Source organism: Danio rerio, chromosome 18 (genome assembly GCF_049306965.1).
Source record: "Danio rerio strain Tuebingen ecotype United States chromosome 18, GRCz12tu, whole genome shotgun sequence".
Taxonomy (NCBI): domain Eukaryota; kingdom Metazoa; phylum Chordata; class Actinopteri; order Cypriniformes; family Danionidae; genus Danio; species Danio rerio.
The window spans coordinates 39,531,564-39,545,000 of NC_133193.1; the positions used below are offsets into that span (position 1 = coordinate 39,531,564).

The following is a 13,437-nucleotide window of genomic DNA, read 5'->3' on the forward strand; positions in this document are numbered from 1 at the left end:
TGTTCTGTCTTAACAGGATGCCTTGGCAAGGAGATACCAACAACATGATTGACAGGTTTGATGTCAGAGCTCACCTGGACTACATCCCTACTTATACGCCTCTACCCATCCTTAGCACTACGTGAGTTACTAAATTACACTTATTCAAATATCCATTCTGTCATGCATGTGTGTATGTACCTAGAGGTATTGAAAACTATGTTAAATGTCTTGTGTGTATGCTTGTTGGACAGTTGTTGAACAGTTGGTGAATAAACTTCTAATTTTGATTAATGCATCTGATAATAGACAATGAACTAAATAGACTTGAATAGGCAAGGAATTGTAAAGGATGCTACCTTTACTAAGTGGTGGCATGATTTAACTCCCTGTCTGGTCCAGGGTTTTATAAACTTAGGGATGACACTTGTTGTACTCTACATTTGAAACAGACAGTAGACAGAAGTTTTATTTTTTATTTAATGAAATTCATGTAAATTTTCAGTATTTTTTTATTCTTTGATATTTTAATAGGACTATATAATCAAATCAATCTTTCATTTAAGACAGAAAACATTTATTAGTTATTTCAGTTCATTTTGATTAACAGTCAAAATGAAAACAAATGTGCTTCTCTTGGCAGGCAGATTGCTATTAGATTTTGGACTGGAATCCAGAATATTAGATTCTGGAATCAGAATTTCCAGAAAGTAAGTCAGCTGGCAAACAGTAGAACAATGTCAAATATGCATTGTTGAAATAAGACATTAAATATTTAATTTATTCATTTTCTTTTCGGCATTGGCCCTTTATTAATCAGGGGTACCTTTCCAGCCGCAACTCAACACTGGGAAAACAATAAATATTTGAAAAATAATTATTATTAACATTTGATTCAGGTCCCCTCACTCGAGATCAATTTCTTAACTTTTATTAGTATCCAGAATAGTCAAAGGAATGAAAAATATATTATGTGTTATATTATATTATTTATTATTTACAAATATTAAATTATGGAAAATACTGGTGTTTGTGTTTCTGTTTGCACCATTTTGGTTCAAAGCATTTTGTTTGGTCTAAAATGACTGAACACCACTAGAGATTAAAGGACATTTCGATGACATTGGGCAAAACTTTGGTTCGTTCCTCATATGTGGATTATTCAGTAAGCTGGATTTGATTGTTTCGTTTAACTCTTATGTACAGTTGGGGATGTTTTGATGCACGCTGGAGTGATTTTGAGTCTTAATTTGCCCATAACTTTTTCTGTTTCAGCTAGCAGAATGATTTTTGGTGACAAATCTCAATTTGACAGATATTTTGAGAAGATTCTTTAAAAATTTTAAGAACCCAAGGATACACTCTGGTCAAATGTTTTACCCTTTGTTTATTATCGGGATGAAAAAATCCACTGAATGAAACCTCTGTAAAAAGGCATCACATTCATATTTTTTTCAATTCCTTTGCATAAATCTGTTAACCTTAGTCCAGATTACTAAATTGCTTAGACAATTACAAGATTTTACATCTTTAATTGCCAAATTCATAAATGATGTCACTGATTTGGTGAAAAAAAAACACAAAATTATGTATTTACAATATAAAAAGTAATGTTGGACTGAATTTTATTTTTTTATTTTGTTTTAACCACAGTCTTGGACATGTGAAACAACATTGCCTTTGTTGCATTGTTTGCATTGTTTTTGATTGATAAAAAAATCTTGCTAATTTACTGTTCGTGGCTGTTTTTGCCCTTTTGACTTCCATTATAATCACATTTTTTGACTGCAAAACCATGACAACATATAATCAGGTGTTTTTTTTTTTTTAATTATTGGAGGTTTTCCCTGTTGGAAAGAGGTAACATTTGATTTGTAATTTTTACTGTTGATCCATTGGCACCATTAGTCCTTCAGATAAAGGTTAAAAAGCATAGTTTCTGGATTTTATATAAAGTATAACAACATTTAAAGTGTGTATGTGTGTCTGTGAGTGTGTAAGAGAGAGAGAGAGAGACCTATACACACTTACCTTAATGTGTCTGACAAATTCAAAATATGCGGCTCTCAGAACTACATGGATTAAATAAAAACTGACCGTGTATTTTTCATTAAATGAAAATGTAACTGCATCAAAGCCAATGTTTTTACTAATCGTAATTTTGTGTTTTTTTTTCACCAAATCGGTGACATCATATGTGAACTTAGCAATTAAAGTGTTAAAATTATTTTCTAAACAATTTTGTAGTTTTGAATAATGATTTATTTTTGGATTAGTTCCTTACATTAATATTTAGTAAATATACTGTAAGTTAAAATCTCGCCAGTGTTTCTGGTTGAAACTTAAAGTGGTTTTAAGGTCTTAAAATGTATGAAAAGTCTTAAAAAGGTCTTAAAATGTATTTAATTTTACTCTGATTCCTGTGTGTACTCTTTATTTGTTAAGAAATAATTATATACATTCTATTTAGTCGTCAATTTGAATTTGAGTATGCAGGTTGAGATGCACTTCTCAAATCTCAGAAGAATTATTAAAAAATATATATATATTTAAATAGTTATTCCTTATACTAGGAGATTAATGAACTCTACAGTTAAAATGAAATGAATTGCTAAAGACAATACTCTTGAAAAACAAACGTATAAACCTGTACAAGTACTTTAAGTGGTGAAAAGTTATTGTTTATCACTAGGGTTGGATATCGTTTGGGTTGATTTCAATACCGGCACAAAATTTATACTTTTATAACAAAAACAAAATATTTTAATCATTATAATTGAAAAATAAAAATATTTATTTATAATAAGTTTAAAGTAAACATGAATTCATATTTTATACATTTGAATTGCATTGATATATTTATTTTGATCATCTGTTTGTTAGCATGAATGCAAGGTTTGCATTATGCTATTAACATTACATTAGCTTTCTACTAACCTGTGAAAAGGCTGTCATCAAAATTAGGGAACACTTTTTTGGGGGGGTTTGGGGCTTGTGACTACTATTACATGGACATCAGTGATCTAATGATTTGCCTTAATCTGAATGAGACAATAATATGATTCAGGTGTTAACATGAGTTGCTTTTTAAATATTACACTCAGGATTCCCAGTTACATGTTATAGCACATAGATCCAGTAACGTCATTGTGTCACCAGCTTATAAATGTTTCCTCCGCAGTTTGTGTCTGTAGTCCTTTAAGATAATCACAAATCACTGTTTACGTGGTAGACTCTTGATCAGAGTATTGTCTTAATTATATTAAAATTGGAGCATTGGTGTCCATGTAAACATACTGACTGAAAGTGCCAGATAATGCAAAGACAGTCATTTCCTCACCTTTAAGTTGATTCCATGAGCCCTCAAATTTTATAAGTCTGACATGTTTCCCCTCTTACATGCAACTTTTGTAAAGCATCTACTGCATGTTGGTGTGTCAGAATTCTTGCTTGTAAAATACTGCCATACTTTTAGAATGCTAAGTTTAAGCAATTTAGATTAATGTGATCATGCGTGTTGATGAAGGGAGTCGCTCACCGCATGCGCCATACTGCGTGCGCTTTGCCTTCTATAAGCAACAAGAACAAACGCCGGACATCGCTAGTGGTGTCCGTATCCCTCAAAGCTGTTTAGAATTAAATATTTAGAGATGGTGTAACACAAAGCATACTTATGTTTGCCTTCGATGCATCCCTTGATGCTTCTTACGTTCTCGTCGCAGCACCCAACCCTACTTATCACTATTTCATCAGCAACCCTACAAACTGTTTCATCAGCTGGAACTTTTGTGTAATGGTTAATAATGTGCTCTATGCTCAGCTAGATTGTTAAAGCCATTGAATGCTTAATGAGACTTTTCAATTACACTAGGTTGTTTTTACAGCATCAGTGTTGTAATGACAATACATTCAGTTAAATAGACTTAAGCATTCTTTTAGTTGTTCAAGCGTAAAAATAGGTGTAAGACCATGTAACCACTAGCGCCCGTCAGTAGCAACAGGCTTGCGCAAAAATTCCATTGAAAATACTGGGGTAAAGTAAACTCAGATTTAAAGACATGATGGGGGAAATGGAATTTATTGCAGTGCTTCTTGTCCGATCTGAGACCCACTTCACATCGTATATCTGACATGCAGTGAAGATAGCTTATTTTTAAAGAAATCCGATTTTAAAGAAAAAGTCTTAAAGGGCACCTATGGTGAAAAATCTACTTTTCAAGCTATTTGGACAAACATATCTGTATAGTGTATAGACCATCATATTGGGGTGATATAAACACACCCAGGTTTTTTAATTTTTTTTTATTTAACAACATTAAAACGGTGGACCAATTGGAGCGGTTTTCAGACCGACCGCAACTTTACGTAGGAGTGCGGTCCCTCCGCCCACCGAATTGATTGACAGCTGCGCACATTAACATGTCCCGGTAGTCATGTGTATATGTCAACAAGACCAGACATACGCAAAGCAACCGGGAATAAAAGTACTGTTCTGTTCGCTAGGATCAGCAATCATCATCAAATGCGATTAAGAGCAAGTTTCATATGTTTAAAGTGTTTTAAAAGTGCACGTGTGTAAGAAAGTACAGCGATTTACTTCAGCTTTACTTCATCAGCACAGCCGCGTGTCAGAACAATTAATGTATAAAAGAAGATGCTTCAATCCTGTTTTTTTTGGACGTTAAATCAGGTTTATTTTGTACAATAACATAACAGAAATCCACACAGCAGTGGAGGTTAGCCTGTATCCTGTTACATTTGAGTGCAAAAATAGTGCAAAGCTAAGCGCTCTTTCTGTCTGCCTGTCTGTGTGCGTGTGTGAACTTTGTAACGATATTGCATGTGACTCATCAATGCAACTTCACAACAAATACTGATTAGTAAAGTTCTTTTTGTAGTATTTCTCACAAACGCTACGTTAGACCTTCTTCCTTTAAGTCTGTCTGTTGTCTGACGCAGCCGAGGGAGGAGATTAAAGCACGTGGGAAGGCACGTAAAAACAGTAGGCGGGGAAGACTCGTCTTAAAGGCGCAGTACGAAAAAACCACCCCCTGGTGAAAATGTGTATAAAACAAGATCTTGTAAAAGGTATATTGAAAAAATCTAATGGGTGTTTTGAGCTGAAACTTTATATACACATTCTAGAGATGGAAAAGACTTATATTAAATCTGAAAAAAGGGGTAACCTAGGTGCCCTTTAAAGATGTACATATCGCACATTGGTTATTAATTAAGCAAAGTCATAATGCTGTTGTCTTGCTGCCAGCCAATCGCTGTATTTTTAATCAACAAACATGAACTCATGCAGCAATCTCTGATCAATTTGTCTAGTTATTTGAATCTTATCTGCAAATTGATTAAAGAACCAAACTAGAGGTCTGTTAGCACAATTAAAAGATCCAGGAGTTGTCAAATCATCTCTGATCTTTTAAGTGAGGTATGAAGAACAAGCTTGTGGTTGTTTATTATTATTATTTTTTTTAAATGAGTTAATTGTTTCTGTCACAGCACCCCTGAGCAGGAATCAGAAGAGCGGAAGTGCAATTATGAGCGCTACAGAGGGCTGGTGCAGAACGACTTTGCCTGCAGTGAGTGTTGTTCAGTGTCATTCTGCTTTGATGCAGTTTTAACCCTTGTAATGTGGCTGTATGATTTTGATACACAAAAATATGCTTGTCTCTTTATAGTCTCTGAAGAACAGTGCTTGTACCAGATCTATGTGGATGAACTCTACGGTGGCCTACAGAAGCCAAATGAGGATGAAAAGAAAAAGTAGGATCTCCCAAATCACTAGTTACACCATACATGCTTAAAGGGCCATGAAACCCCCTCGTTTTAGCTGGGTGTTTTCACACCTCTACTTTGGAAAAAGTCAGAAAAGTGGGCGTGTCCAGCTCTGTTTAGGGGGGAGTGTCGGAGGAACTAAAGTGGGATGGTGTGGGAGTGTCTATTTGTGCACGCACGAGTTTCAGAGTCAAAATACACACCCACACAGACAGGAGAAAGTGATGGTGTTTAACCTACATGGACATCTGTAGTCGAATTATTTGCTGAATTATTAAATGTTGGACTTTAACTGCAGTTTGGCTCTTTCATTCAGGGAATTCATTCATGCCCCTCGCGACAAACGAGATATTTGATTCGAGGAACTGCTGCAAGCGTGTATTTTTCATGCTATGTTTGATACCGCACGGCGAATGAGAGAAAAAAAAACTCCGCATTTCCCGGAAACTTAGATGCACACGGCAGGTAGCGTCAGAAAGCCGCGTGTGTTATTCCGGTCACTAAATGCGGTGCTAACATTTCTGCACTCAGTGCAATAGTTAACTTAATTCGATACGAACAAACTGAATAAACAAAGAGCACTGGTCGCTCACTTACCAAATCTGTAGAGACAGGACAATCCACAGCAACTAGAGCCGCGTCTTTATGGAGAGAAGACTAACGTTACAAGCGAATCCGGATTTCAGCGTTTGCAGATGAGAACAGCTCTCAGGTAAACAATAAACCTCCTTAGACACGTAAGTTATTGTTGTCGAGCGTCGCGTACACTGTTAATCCACACGTGATCCAGATAAGCTCTCACAGAGAGAAAATGAAAACGAAACTTAACGGCAGCAAACTATAAAAGCAACACTTCACGCTTGTTATGCCAACACAACGTGGCGTCTTTGTGGTGTAAACACGGTGACACAAATGAATATTAATGAAGTTGCACGATAGAGCGCGCTGATTGGTTTGAACCAAGCCTTACTCATGCATTAATGCAACACACTGTAAGACATAATAAGACTCTCTCAGGCACAGACGCCCAGTCTGCACGCTGGAATACACGCTATTATGTCATGACCGTGACGCAGCTTCAAAAATTCGTTTCAAATAGGAAGTACAAATTTGCTTGAAATAACGCAAAAACAACCAATTTACACTTTTTTGTGAAATATAGGTGTCCTAATAGTGTTTTTAGCAGTGTGGGACACATATACGACTGTCAACAGCTCAAAAAATGTGTTTTGGTGTTTCGTGACCCTTTAAATACATTCTGATACACCTTATGGTTTTTCTCTGATAGACTCGCTGAGAAGAAAGCTCAGATTGGTTATACGTATGAGGACAGCACAGTGACTGAACAAGATGAACAATCAAAGAAGGGAACTGAGGAGGATTCGGAAAACAGCGAGTCTGAGGAAGACGAAATCATCCCTGACATCGGTACGTCTCTAAAGCTGTGTTCACACCAGATGCGGAAGTAGTGTCAAGCGCAAATATTTTACATGTTGAGTCAATGTAAATGTGCGAATAGACATCTTGCTGCACGATATGCGCGAATGGCGTGGCACGAATGGAGCTGCACAAATGCACAAATATGCGTTTGATGCACGTTTTGCATAATCTGAACTTCAGCAGACATTCGCACCCCGTTAAGCAATCAGGAGCTTGCTCTTGTGGGGGCGTGATTATGACGTAGCGCCTGTTGCTAGTGTCCCGGGGGAATTCCTCTAGCTGATACCGACAACAGTTCATCGATGCTGTTTTTTAGCCTTCATAAAGCACATAAACACTGTAATTTTCTTAATAAAATCCATGTTAGCCTTTTAGCAACGAAGATAGAGTCACCGAGCAGACAGAAGCCCTGCCCATCACATGAATCTGCATCTGTTCTGAAGTGAATTTGACGCATGAATGAACTCAAATGTTTACGCGGCAATTTACACGCTAATAGTGTGATTTATCCGCGGGTTCCGCATCTGGTGTGAACACAGCAATAGACTTTGTGTTTGAATAATTAATTTGCTTAACTTAATAGTGTTGTCACAATACTGGAATTCTGCAGTACCTTCAAATATATTGAAACTGGATGCAACAGAGAAATATTACCACAGCATCAAATTCGATTACAATGTTTATGCATGTCGTATTTTTCGTTTTTTGGATTTTTCACTTACCCTGCCAAAAAGAAACAAATACGGTGTAAAATATGTTTTGAACCATATAACTATAGAAATATAGAAACACTTTAAATATGTGATTTACTTAAATGTAGAAGGTAAGCCCTTTAAAACTAATGTGTTAATGCTTTACCATGTTGTAGATGTTGAGGTGGACGTAGATGAACTGAGCCCTGAACAGGTGTTGGAGATTAACAAGATGGCCACCACTTACGGCATGGCAGACGGAGACTTTGTTTGGTTCGTTTACTCATTCTTTAGCTAAACCACTGATATTCAATTTAGAAGTTTGCTGTTTGAGCATATTATACTTATTACCGAATAAAACATGATCTTGTAATTTTTCCAAAAATTGTATGTGTACTTTAAATTTGATGTTTGTGACAGGATGTTGAGGAAAGACAAGGAGGAAGTGGAGGCCATTAAACACGCTAAAGCACTGGAGGCAGAGAAGGCCATGTACTCTGTATGAACTGACAATTTTTAATTGGTCTTGCTTCTCATTTAAGATGTCTGTCAATATTTGTGTTGGTAATGTGTTGTTGTGTTTCCTTCAGGGCCGGCGGTCTCGCAGACAACGAAGAGAGTTCAGAGAGAAGTATATGAAAGGCAGGCAGATCAGCCCACCCAGGTAACAGATCAACACTAACATTCATACTTTAATATAATAGTCTTAATTCTTAGTAGTACATTCACTGAAATTAATATTTGAATTTTCAAAACAGCTATGCCAGAAGAGACAGTCCTACATATGACCCCTACAAACGGCAAGTGAACCATTTGCACACATTTTGAATAATGGAATAATGTTTGACTTTAAATCCATTAATTATAATTCAGTATGCAGCTATAGAAAGGGTTTGAATGATAATAATGTGCTGATTTTATATATATATATATCTGCAGATTTATGCAGAATGATTTTGGGAGTATTGTGACCAAAATCTTTATATATGAAATAAAAAAAAATACATTTTACTTATTACATTTTTACAATTCAAATTCAATTAGATCCACTTATTTGGTTAACAAAGTCTTTTATAATATAATCTAATAAAAGGCAGACGATACTACTTTACAAACTGAATTGTAAATTAGTCAATTAAACATTTTCATATTACGCAATTATGTTACTGAAATTAATTTAAAAGGTGAATAAATATAAATTTACACAAATTTACTTAAGTAAATAAATAGACTCAACTATGGGCTAAACATCTGTTAAAATCTGCAGATTCAGTGTGGGCCTACTGATGACCAATAAATGGCCAGAATTAAAGTTTGTATTAATTGACCCATGTCAGTTTAATTTGTACCTTATGCTAAATTTATATATGCAACAGTATTCATTAAACATTATTACTTGTTACTGTTATTACTGATTTTACTCTAAAACTCATATGTAATAGAAATAACAGTAAGCCACAGCACAATAGCAGTTGATATATTGTGCAGCCTTAACACTAGAATTACTGAGGCAGTCATTTTGACCATTTTGAAGAGCTTTTATTTTATAGCTTAGTTCAAATAACATTTATAGTGTCCTGACTTTTTTTAGTAAATGTGTGTATAGTTTATTCTAATATTATTTAAACACAAAAAATGTGTTTTTACTTTGAAAAGCCATAATGATCAAATTGACCATGCATTTTAGTGTCCGCTACCTTTTCCTGTGCCTTTAAATATGTGTGCCTCTATTGTGCCTAGCAACTTTCTACTAACAAAAACAACTTTCTGAGAGCAAAAACATTATTTTGTACTTTAAGTGTTTTAAAACAACATTTTTATCGTGATGAAAAATCTACTTTTCCACTTTCTGTACAAAGTGAGGTACGCATCTTCGGGGGCAGTCTAAGAACAAGTAAATAATTTGGGCTTTATTAACAAAAAATATATTTTTTTTAGGGTGGTGACTCTATAAAAGATCTCAATAGAAGCTACAACTGTAAATATGATGTGACACAAATAGTCTAAAGATCATATTGAGCAATGAAGATCATGAATTCTGGTAGTTTCAGTGTAAATAAACGTGCGCAATACTATGTTTCAGTTTTTGTTTTGTTTTTTTGCTTTTTTTTCTAATTTCTTTCATTTATACTTAAGTATTAGAACATAGAACTAAATATTATTTCTGTTTCAATTATGTAGTTGACACTGAAAATTGTAATGTCTCCATACTAGGGCTGCACAATATCGTTTCAGCATCGATTTTGCAATGAGATCATTCGCAATTGTCACATCACGAGTATACGCAATGTAGAATCTAGATTGAAATTGATTATTTTGCTAGAGTTTTTTGAGGCCTGAGACTGTGTGAGGGCTTTAAAAGCATTCAGGCATAAGAAAATGTACTGTTTGTCACTTTGAACAGTTAATAACAATTAATTTTATTTATTATTTATAAAAATGAAAACTATGCAGTATTATTTTACATTTGATTTTTCATTACTGCATACTTGAATACATTTGGACTCTTTGAAAAACAATAAAACTGTTTATTTAAATAGCATATTTTTATTTGATAAATTTATCTATACTTGTGGATAGTTTATTATATCGTATGCACTTTATACAGAATCTTCTCAATCAATAAAAAATTATAGATTCTTTACAAACATACTCATCTAGTGAAATTGTATTCATATCGCAATATATATCGCAGAATAAAAAAAATTGCAAAGTGTAATTTTTCCAATATTTTGCAGCCCAACCCCATACTTTTGAAAAGTCACGTGCATCATATATATAAATATTAATGTTTCTAATGACACTCATTTCTCTCTCTCCTGTCGCAGGCCAGAGTCGGACTCAAGTTCAGAGTCACGCTCTCGTTCCCGAACTCCAGGCAATGATAAGATCACCTTCATCACAAGCTTTGGGGGCAGTGATGAAGAGGGAGCCACTGCCACAGCAGCCCCACCTGCAGCGGCATCAAGCCACAGCACCTCCAACAGCGCAGGTCATAGCAGGGGCTCCCGGTCGGTAACTTCCCCTTTCTACTATCTGGTTCCTTAGTGGCTTTTTCCCTCCATTTATTTATAAGCACATTCAATTGTGTTAGCATGTAGCCTGCGTGATTACCAAATGACAAAAGGTTCATTAGTGATTTAGTGCTTTTAATAAGTTAATCATGTAAAAAATAAATTTTTATTTACTATTGCTGGGCAACAAAAAGTGCAATGACATTTGGCTTGCCAATACTTTGAACAAATAAGTTGCTCTGTTAGAGCATTATTTCCATTATATATTAAAGGGGTGGTCCACTACAATATCATATTTAAATTTTTAGTTGTGTAATGTAGCTTTGTGAACATAAACAACATCTCTGAATGTTATGCGCTCAAAGTTCAATGCAAAGGTAGACATTAGCTGCGTCTCAAATGGCACACTATACACTTTGCACTCACGCACTATGTACTTAAGCACTTACACACTCAAAAGTAGAGATGCACGATTCTAGCTAAAATGAGAATCACGATTTATTTTTTATTTTTTTGCTTAAAATCAAAATCAAAATTTTTTCTCACGATTCTGTAGATGTAAAATAAAGGTTAATATGAGTTGCCTAATATTATTATTATAATATAATATATGGTAAAACAAAAATAATATTATTATGTGTAGATCTACTGTTGGTTAAAATGCTACATTTTGAATAGACTTTGAATGGTGGACTTGAACAGACTTTAAATTTGTCCCGGTCATTAATGCACAGTACAGTGATGACATCAGAATACAACTAATTCTGACATTGAATTATTATGTTTGAGTCATATGTTTGCTATCTGTTGTTGAGAACAGTATTAGACCACATATTCACTGGTAAAATCAGGCATTTGTCATTATTAGATTCCATTATATAGGCTAGAGTAGTTTTAGTGAGTTAAACATTTATTCTCATGCACAACACTTTGTGTTCGCTATGAAAGAAAAACATTAAATGCATGCTGTAATCATTATTCTAAAATTACTCAGCTTTCGGTTTCATTTTCACTGCTAAATGCTGTTCATACTTCCCGTGCGGCTCCCAAACGATCACTCTGTGCCAACTGAATTGCTAAAATAACTGACTGTTATTTACAACTTTATTACCTGTTATTCCCAGCCTATGCAGGTTCTGTTCTCTAAAGTTGATGCGCGTGCATCTATCTATCTATCTATTAACTAGGGTGTGCACCCGCCCTCTCACGGTCAACAGCTCACGTCACAAATGATTTTTGCGGCCACGAATACATCATTACATGAAGACAGAAATTACATTTTTGGGTGAATTATACCTTTTAATTACAGTTTGTGACACTTTTAACACCATTTGGAGGTGTCCATGTCGCTGAGCAACATATGTAAAACAATGTTAAAACTTGTGCACTGCGAAGGGATGTGGCCAGAGGCACTGTAATGTCAAGCAGAGGACGCTAAAATGGGATCCAAATGCTGCTATTTCCACAGAGCTTCTTCTGTTTTTGTATTTGGGAATCCAAAGGATACAACACAAAGAGAGACGTGCTCAAAGTTTATTTTGAATCATGTTCAAGAGAATAATAATAAATATATAGTTAGCATTTGACAAAGGACAGCTTCCAGAATCTCTCTGTTCAGTGCTGGATTCGGCTGAAAACTCCTCAAAAAGGGAGCAACTCCAACCATAATAGACAAAGCTGTTTATTGTAAGTCACAACCTGTGTTTCATTTGTTAAAATTGATCAATTACATGCATAGTGTCTATCATTAACGCTATCAGTCAAACTGCTGTAAACACCCACAATCTTCTCCTGCGCTGCAGTATCTGTCTACACTGCAGCTTTCCCTGCGTTCAACATCTCTAACAACAAACTCACAAAAGATACATTTCATCTTACTTGCACATGCTTATAACCTGAATAAATATGAGAGATTTTATTTTAGGGAGCAAGCATGAGGTTCAGCTGTGTCCTTTTCATTTTCTGTCTGATTCGGGCACAAACTGATATGGCTAACAGCTACTCTGACTGACATTTTTTACACGGCGCAAAAGCGCATGGTTGAATACACACAACACTTTTCCTGGTGACATGGAGCCGATCACTAATCACAGAACATTTTTAGCTGACCAATCAGAGCCTCTTGGGCGGGCCTTTGTTTTTTTGTTTTCATGTTTTGTGAGTAGCTGTATATAATCAAAAGATATATGAAAAAATAACATGATTTTTTGTATTTTTATTTTATTATTTTTTACAAATGAAGCATGAGCACAAATTGCATCTTATGAACACAACCAAGCCTTAAAAAAAACACTCTGGACCACCCCTTTAAAAGATCCGTTATACATTGTGATCAGGGCATTAAGTGACCATGATTCATGGCTTGTCTCTGTGTATTCAGAAACAGTAAGTAACAGACTTTTAACTGTTACAGACTTTTTTAACTGTTAATGTACAATACAAATTGCGGATATTGTGATAACTTGCCCAGCCCTAGTATTTACATAACATATCTCTACTATGTATACAGTAGTCAACATTTTAAGTGG

General features: G+C 35.1%; 1 protein-coding gene across 4 annotated transcripts in view; it reads left to right on the forward strand.

Moving 5' to 3' along the window:
- The window catches only part of clasrp (CLK4-associating serine/arginine rich protein), a 30,045-nt gene that overhangs the window by 7,839 nt on the left and 8,769 nt on the right, over window positions 1-13,437 (forward strand). For 2 of the 4 annotated variants that reach the window (XR_012393691.1, XR_012393690.1), the window contains exons 4-12: window positions 17-121; window positions 5,488-5,567; window positions 5,667-5,751; window positions 7,052-7,191; window positions 8,072-8,168; window positions 8,316-8,394; window positions 8,486-8,559; window positions 8,654-8,695; window positions 10,724-10,910. Coding sequence is in view for 1 of the 4 variants with exons in the window: in NM_001044329.1 (NP_001037794.1) it covers window positions 17-121; window positions 5,488-5,567; window positions 5,667-5,751; window positions 7,052-7,191; window positions 8,072-8,168; window positions 8,316-8,394; window positions 8,486-8,559; window positions 8,654-8,695; window positions 10,724-10,906 (885 nt within the window). In the remaining 3 variants the exon portion in view is untranslated. The remainder of the gene's footprint in view (window positions 1-16; window positions 122-5,487; window positions 5,568-5,666; window positions 5,752-7,051; window positions 7,192-8,071; window positions 8,169-8,315; window positions 8,395-8,485; window positions 8,560-8,653; window positions 8,696-10,723; window positions 10,911-13,437) is intronic. The other 2 variants (XR_225163.6, NM_001044329.1) reach the window with 1 other exon arrangement.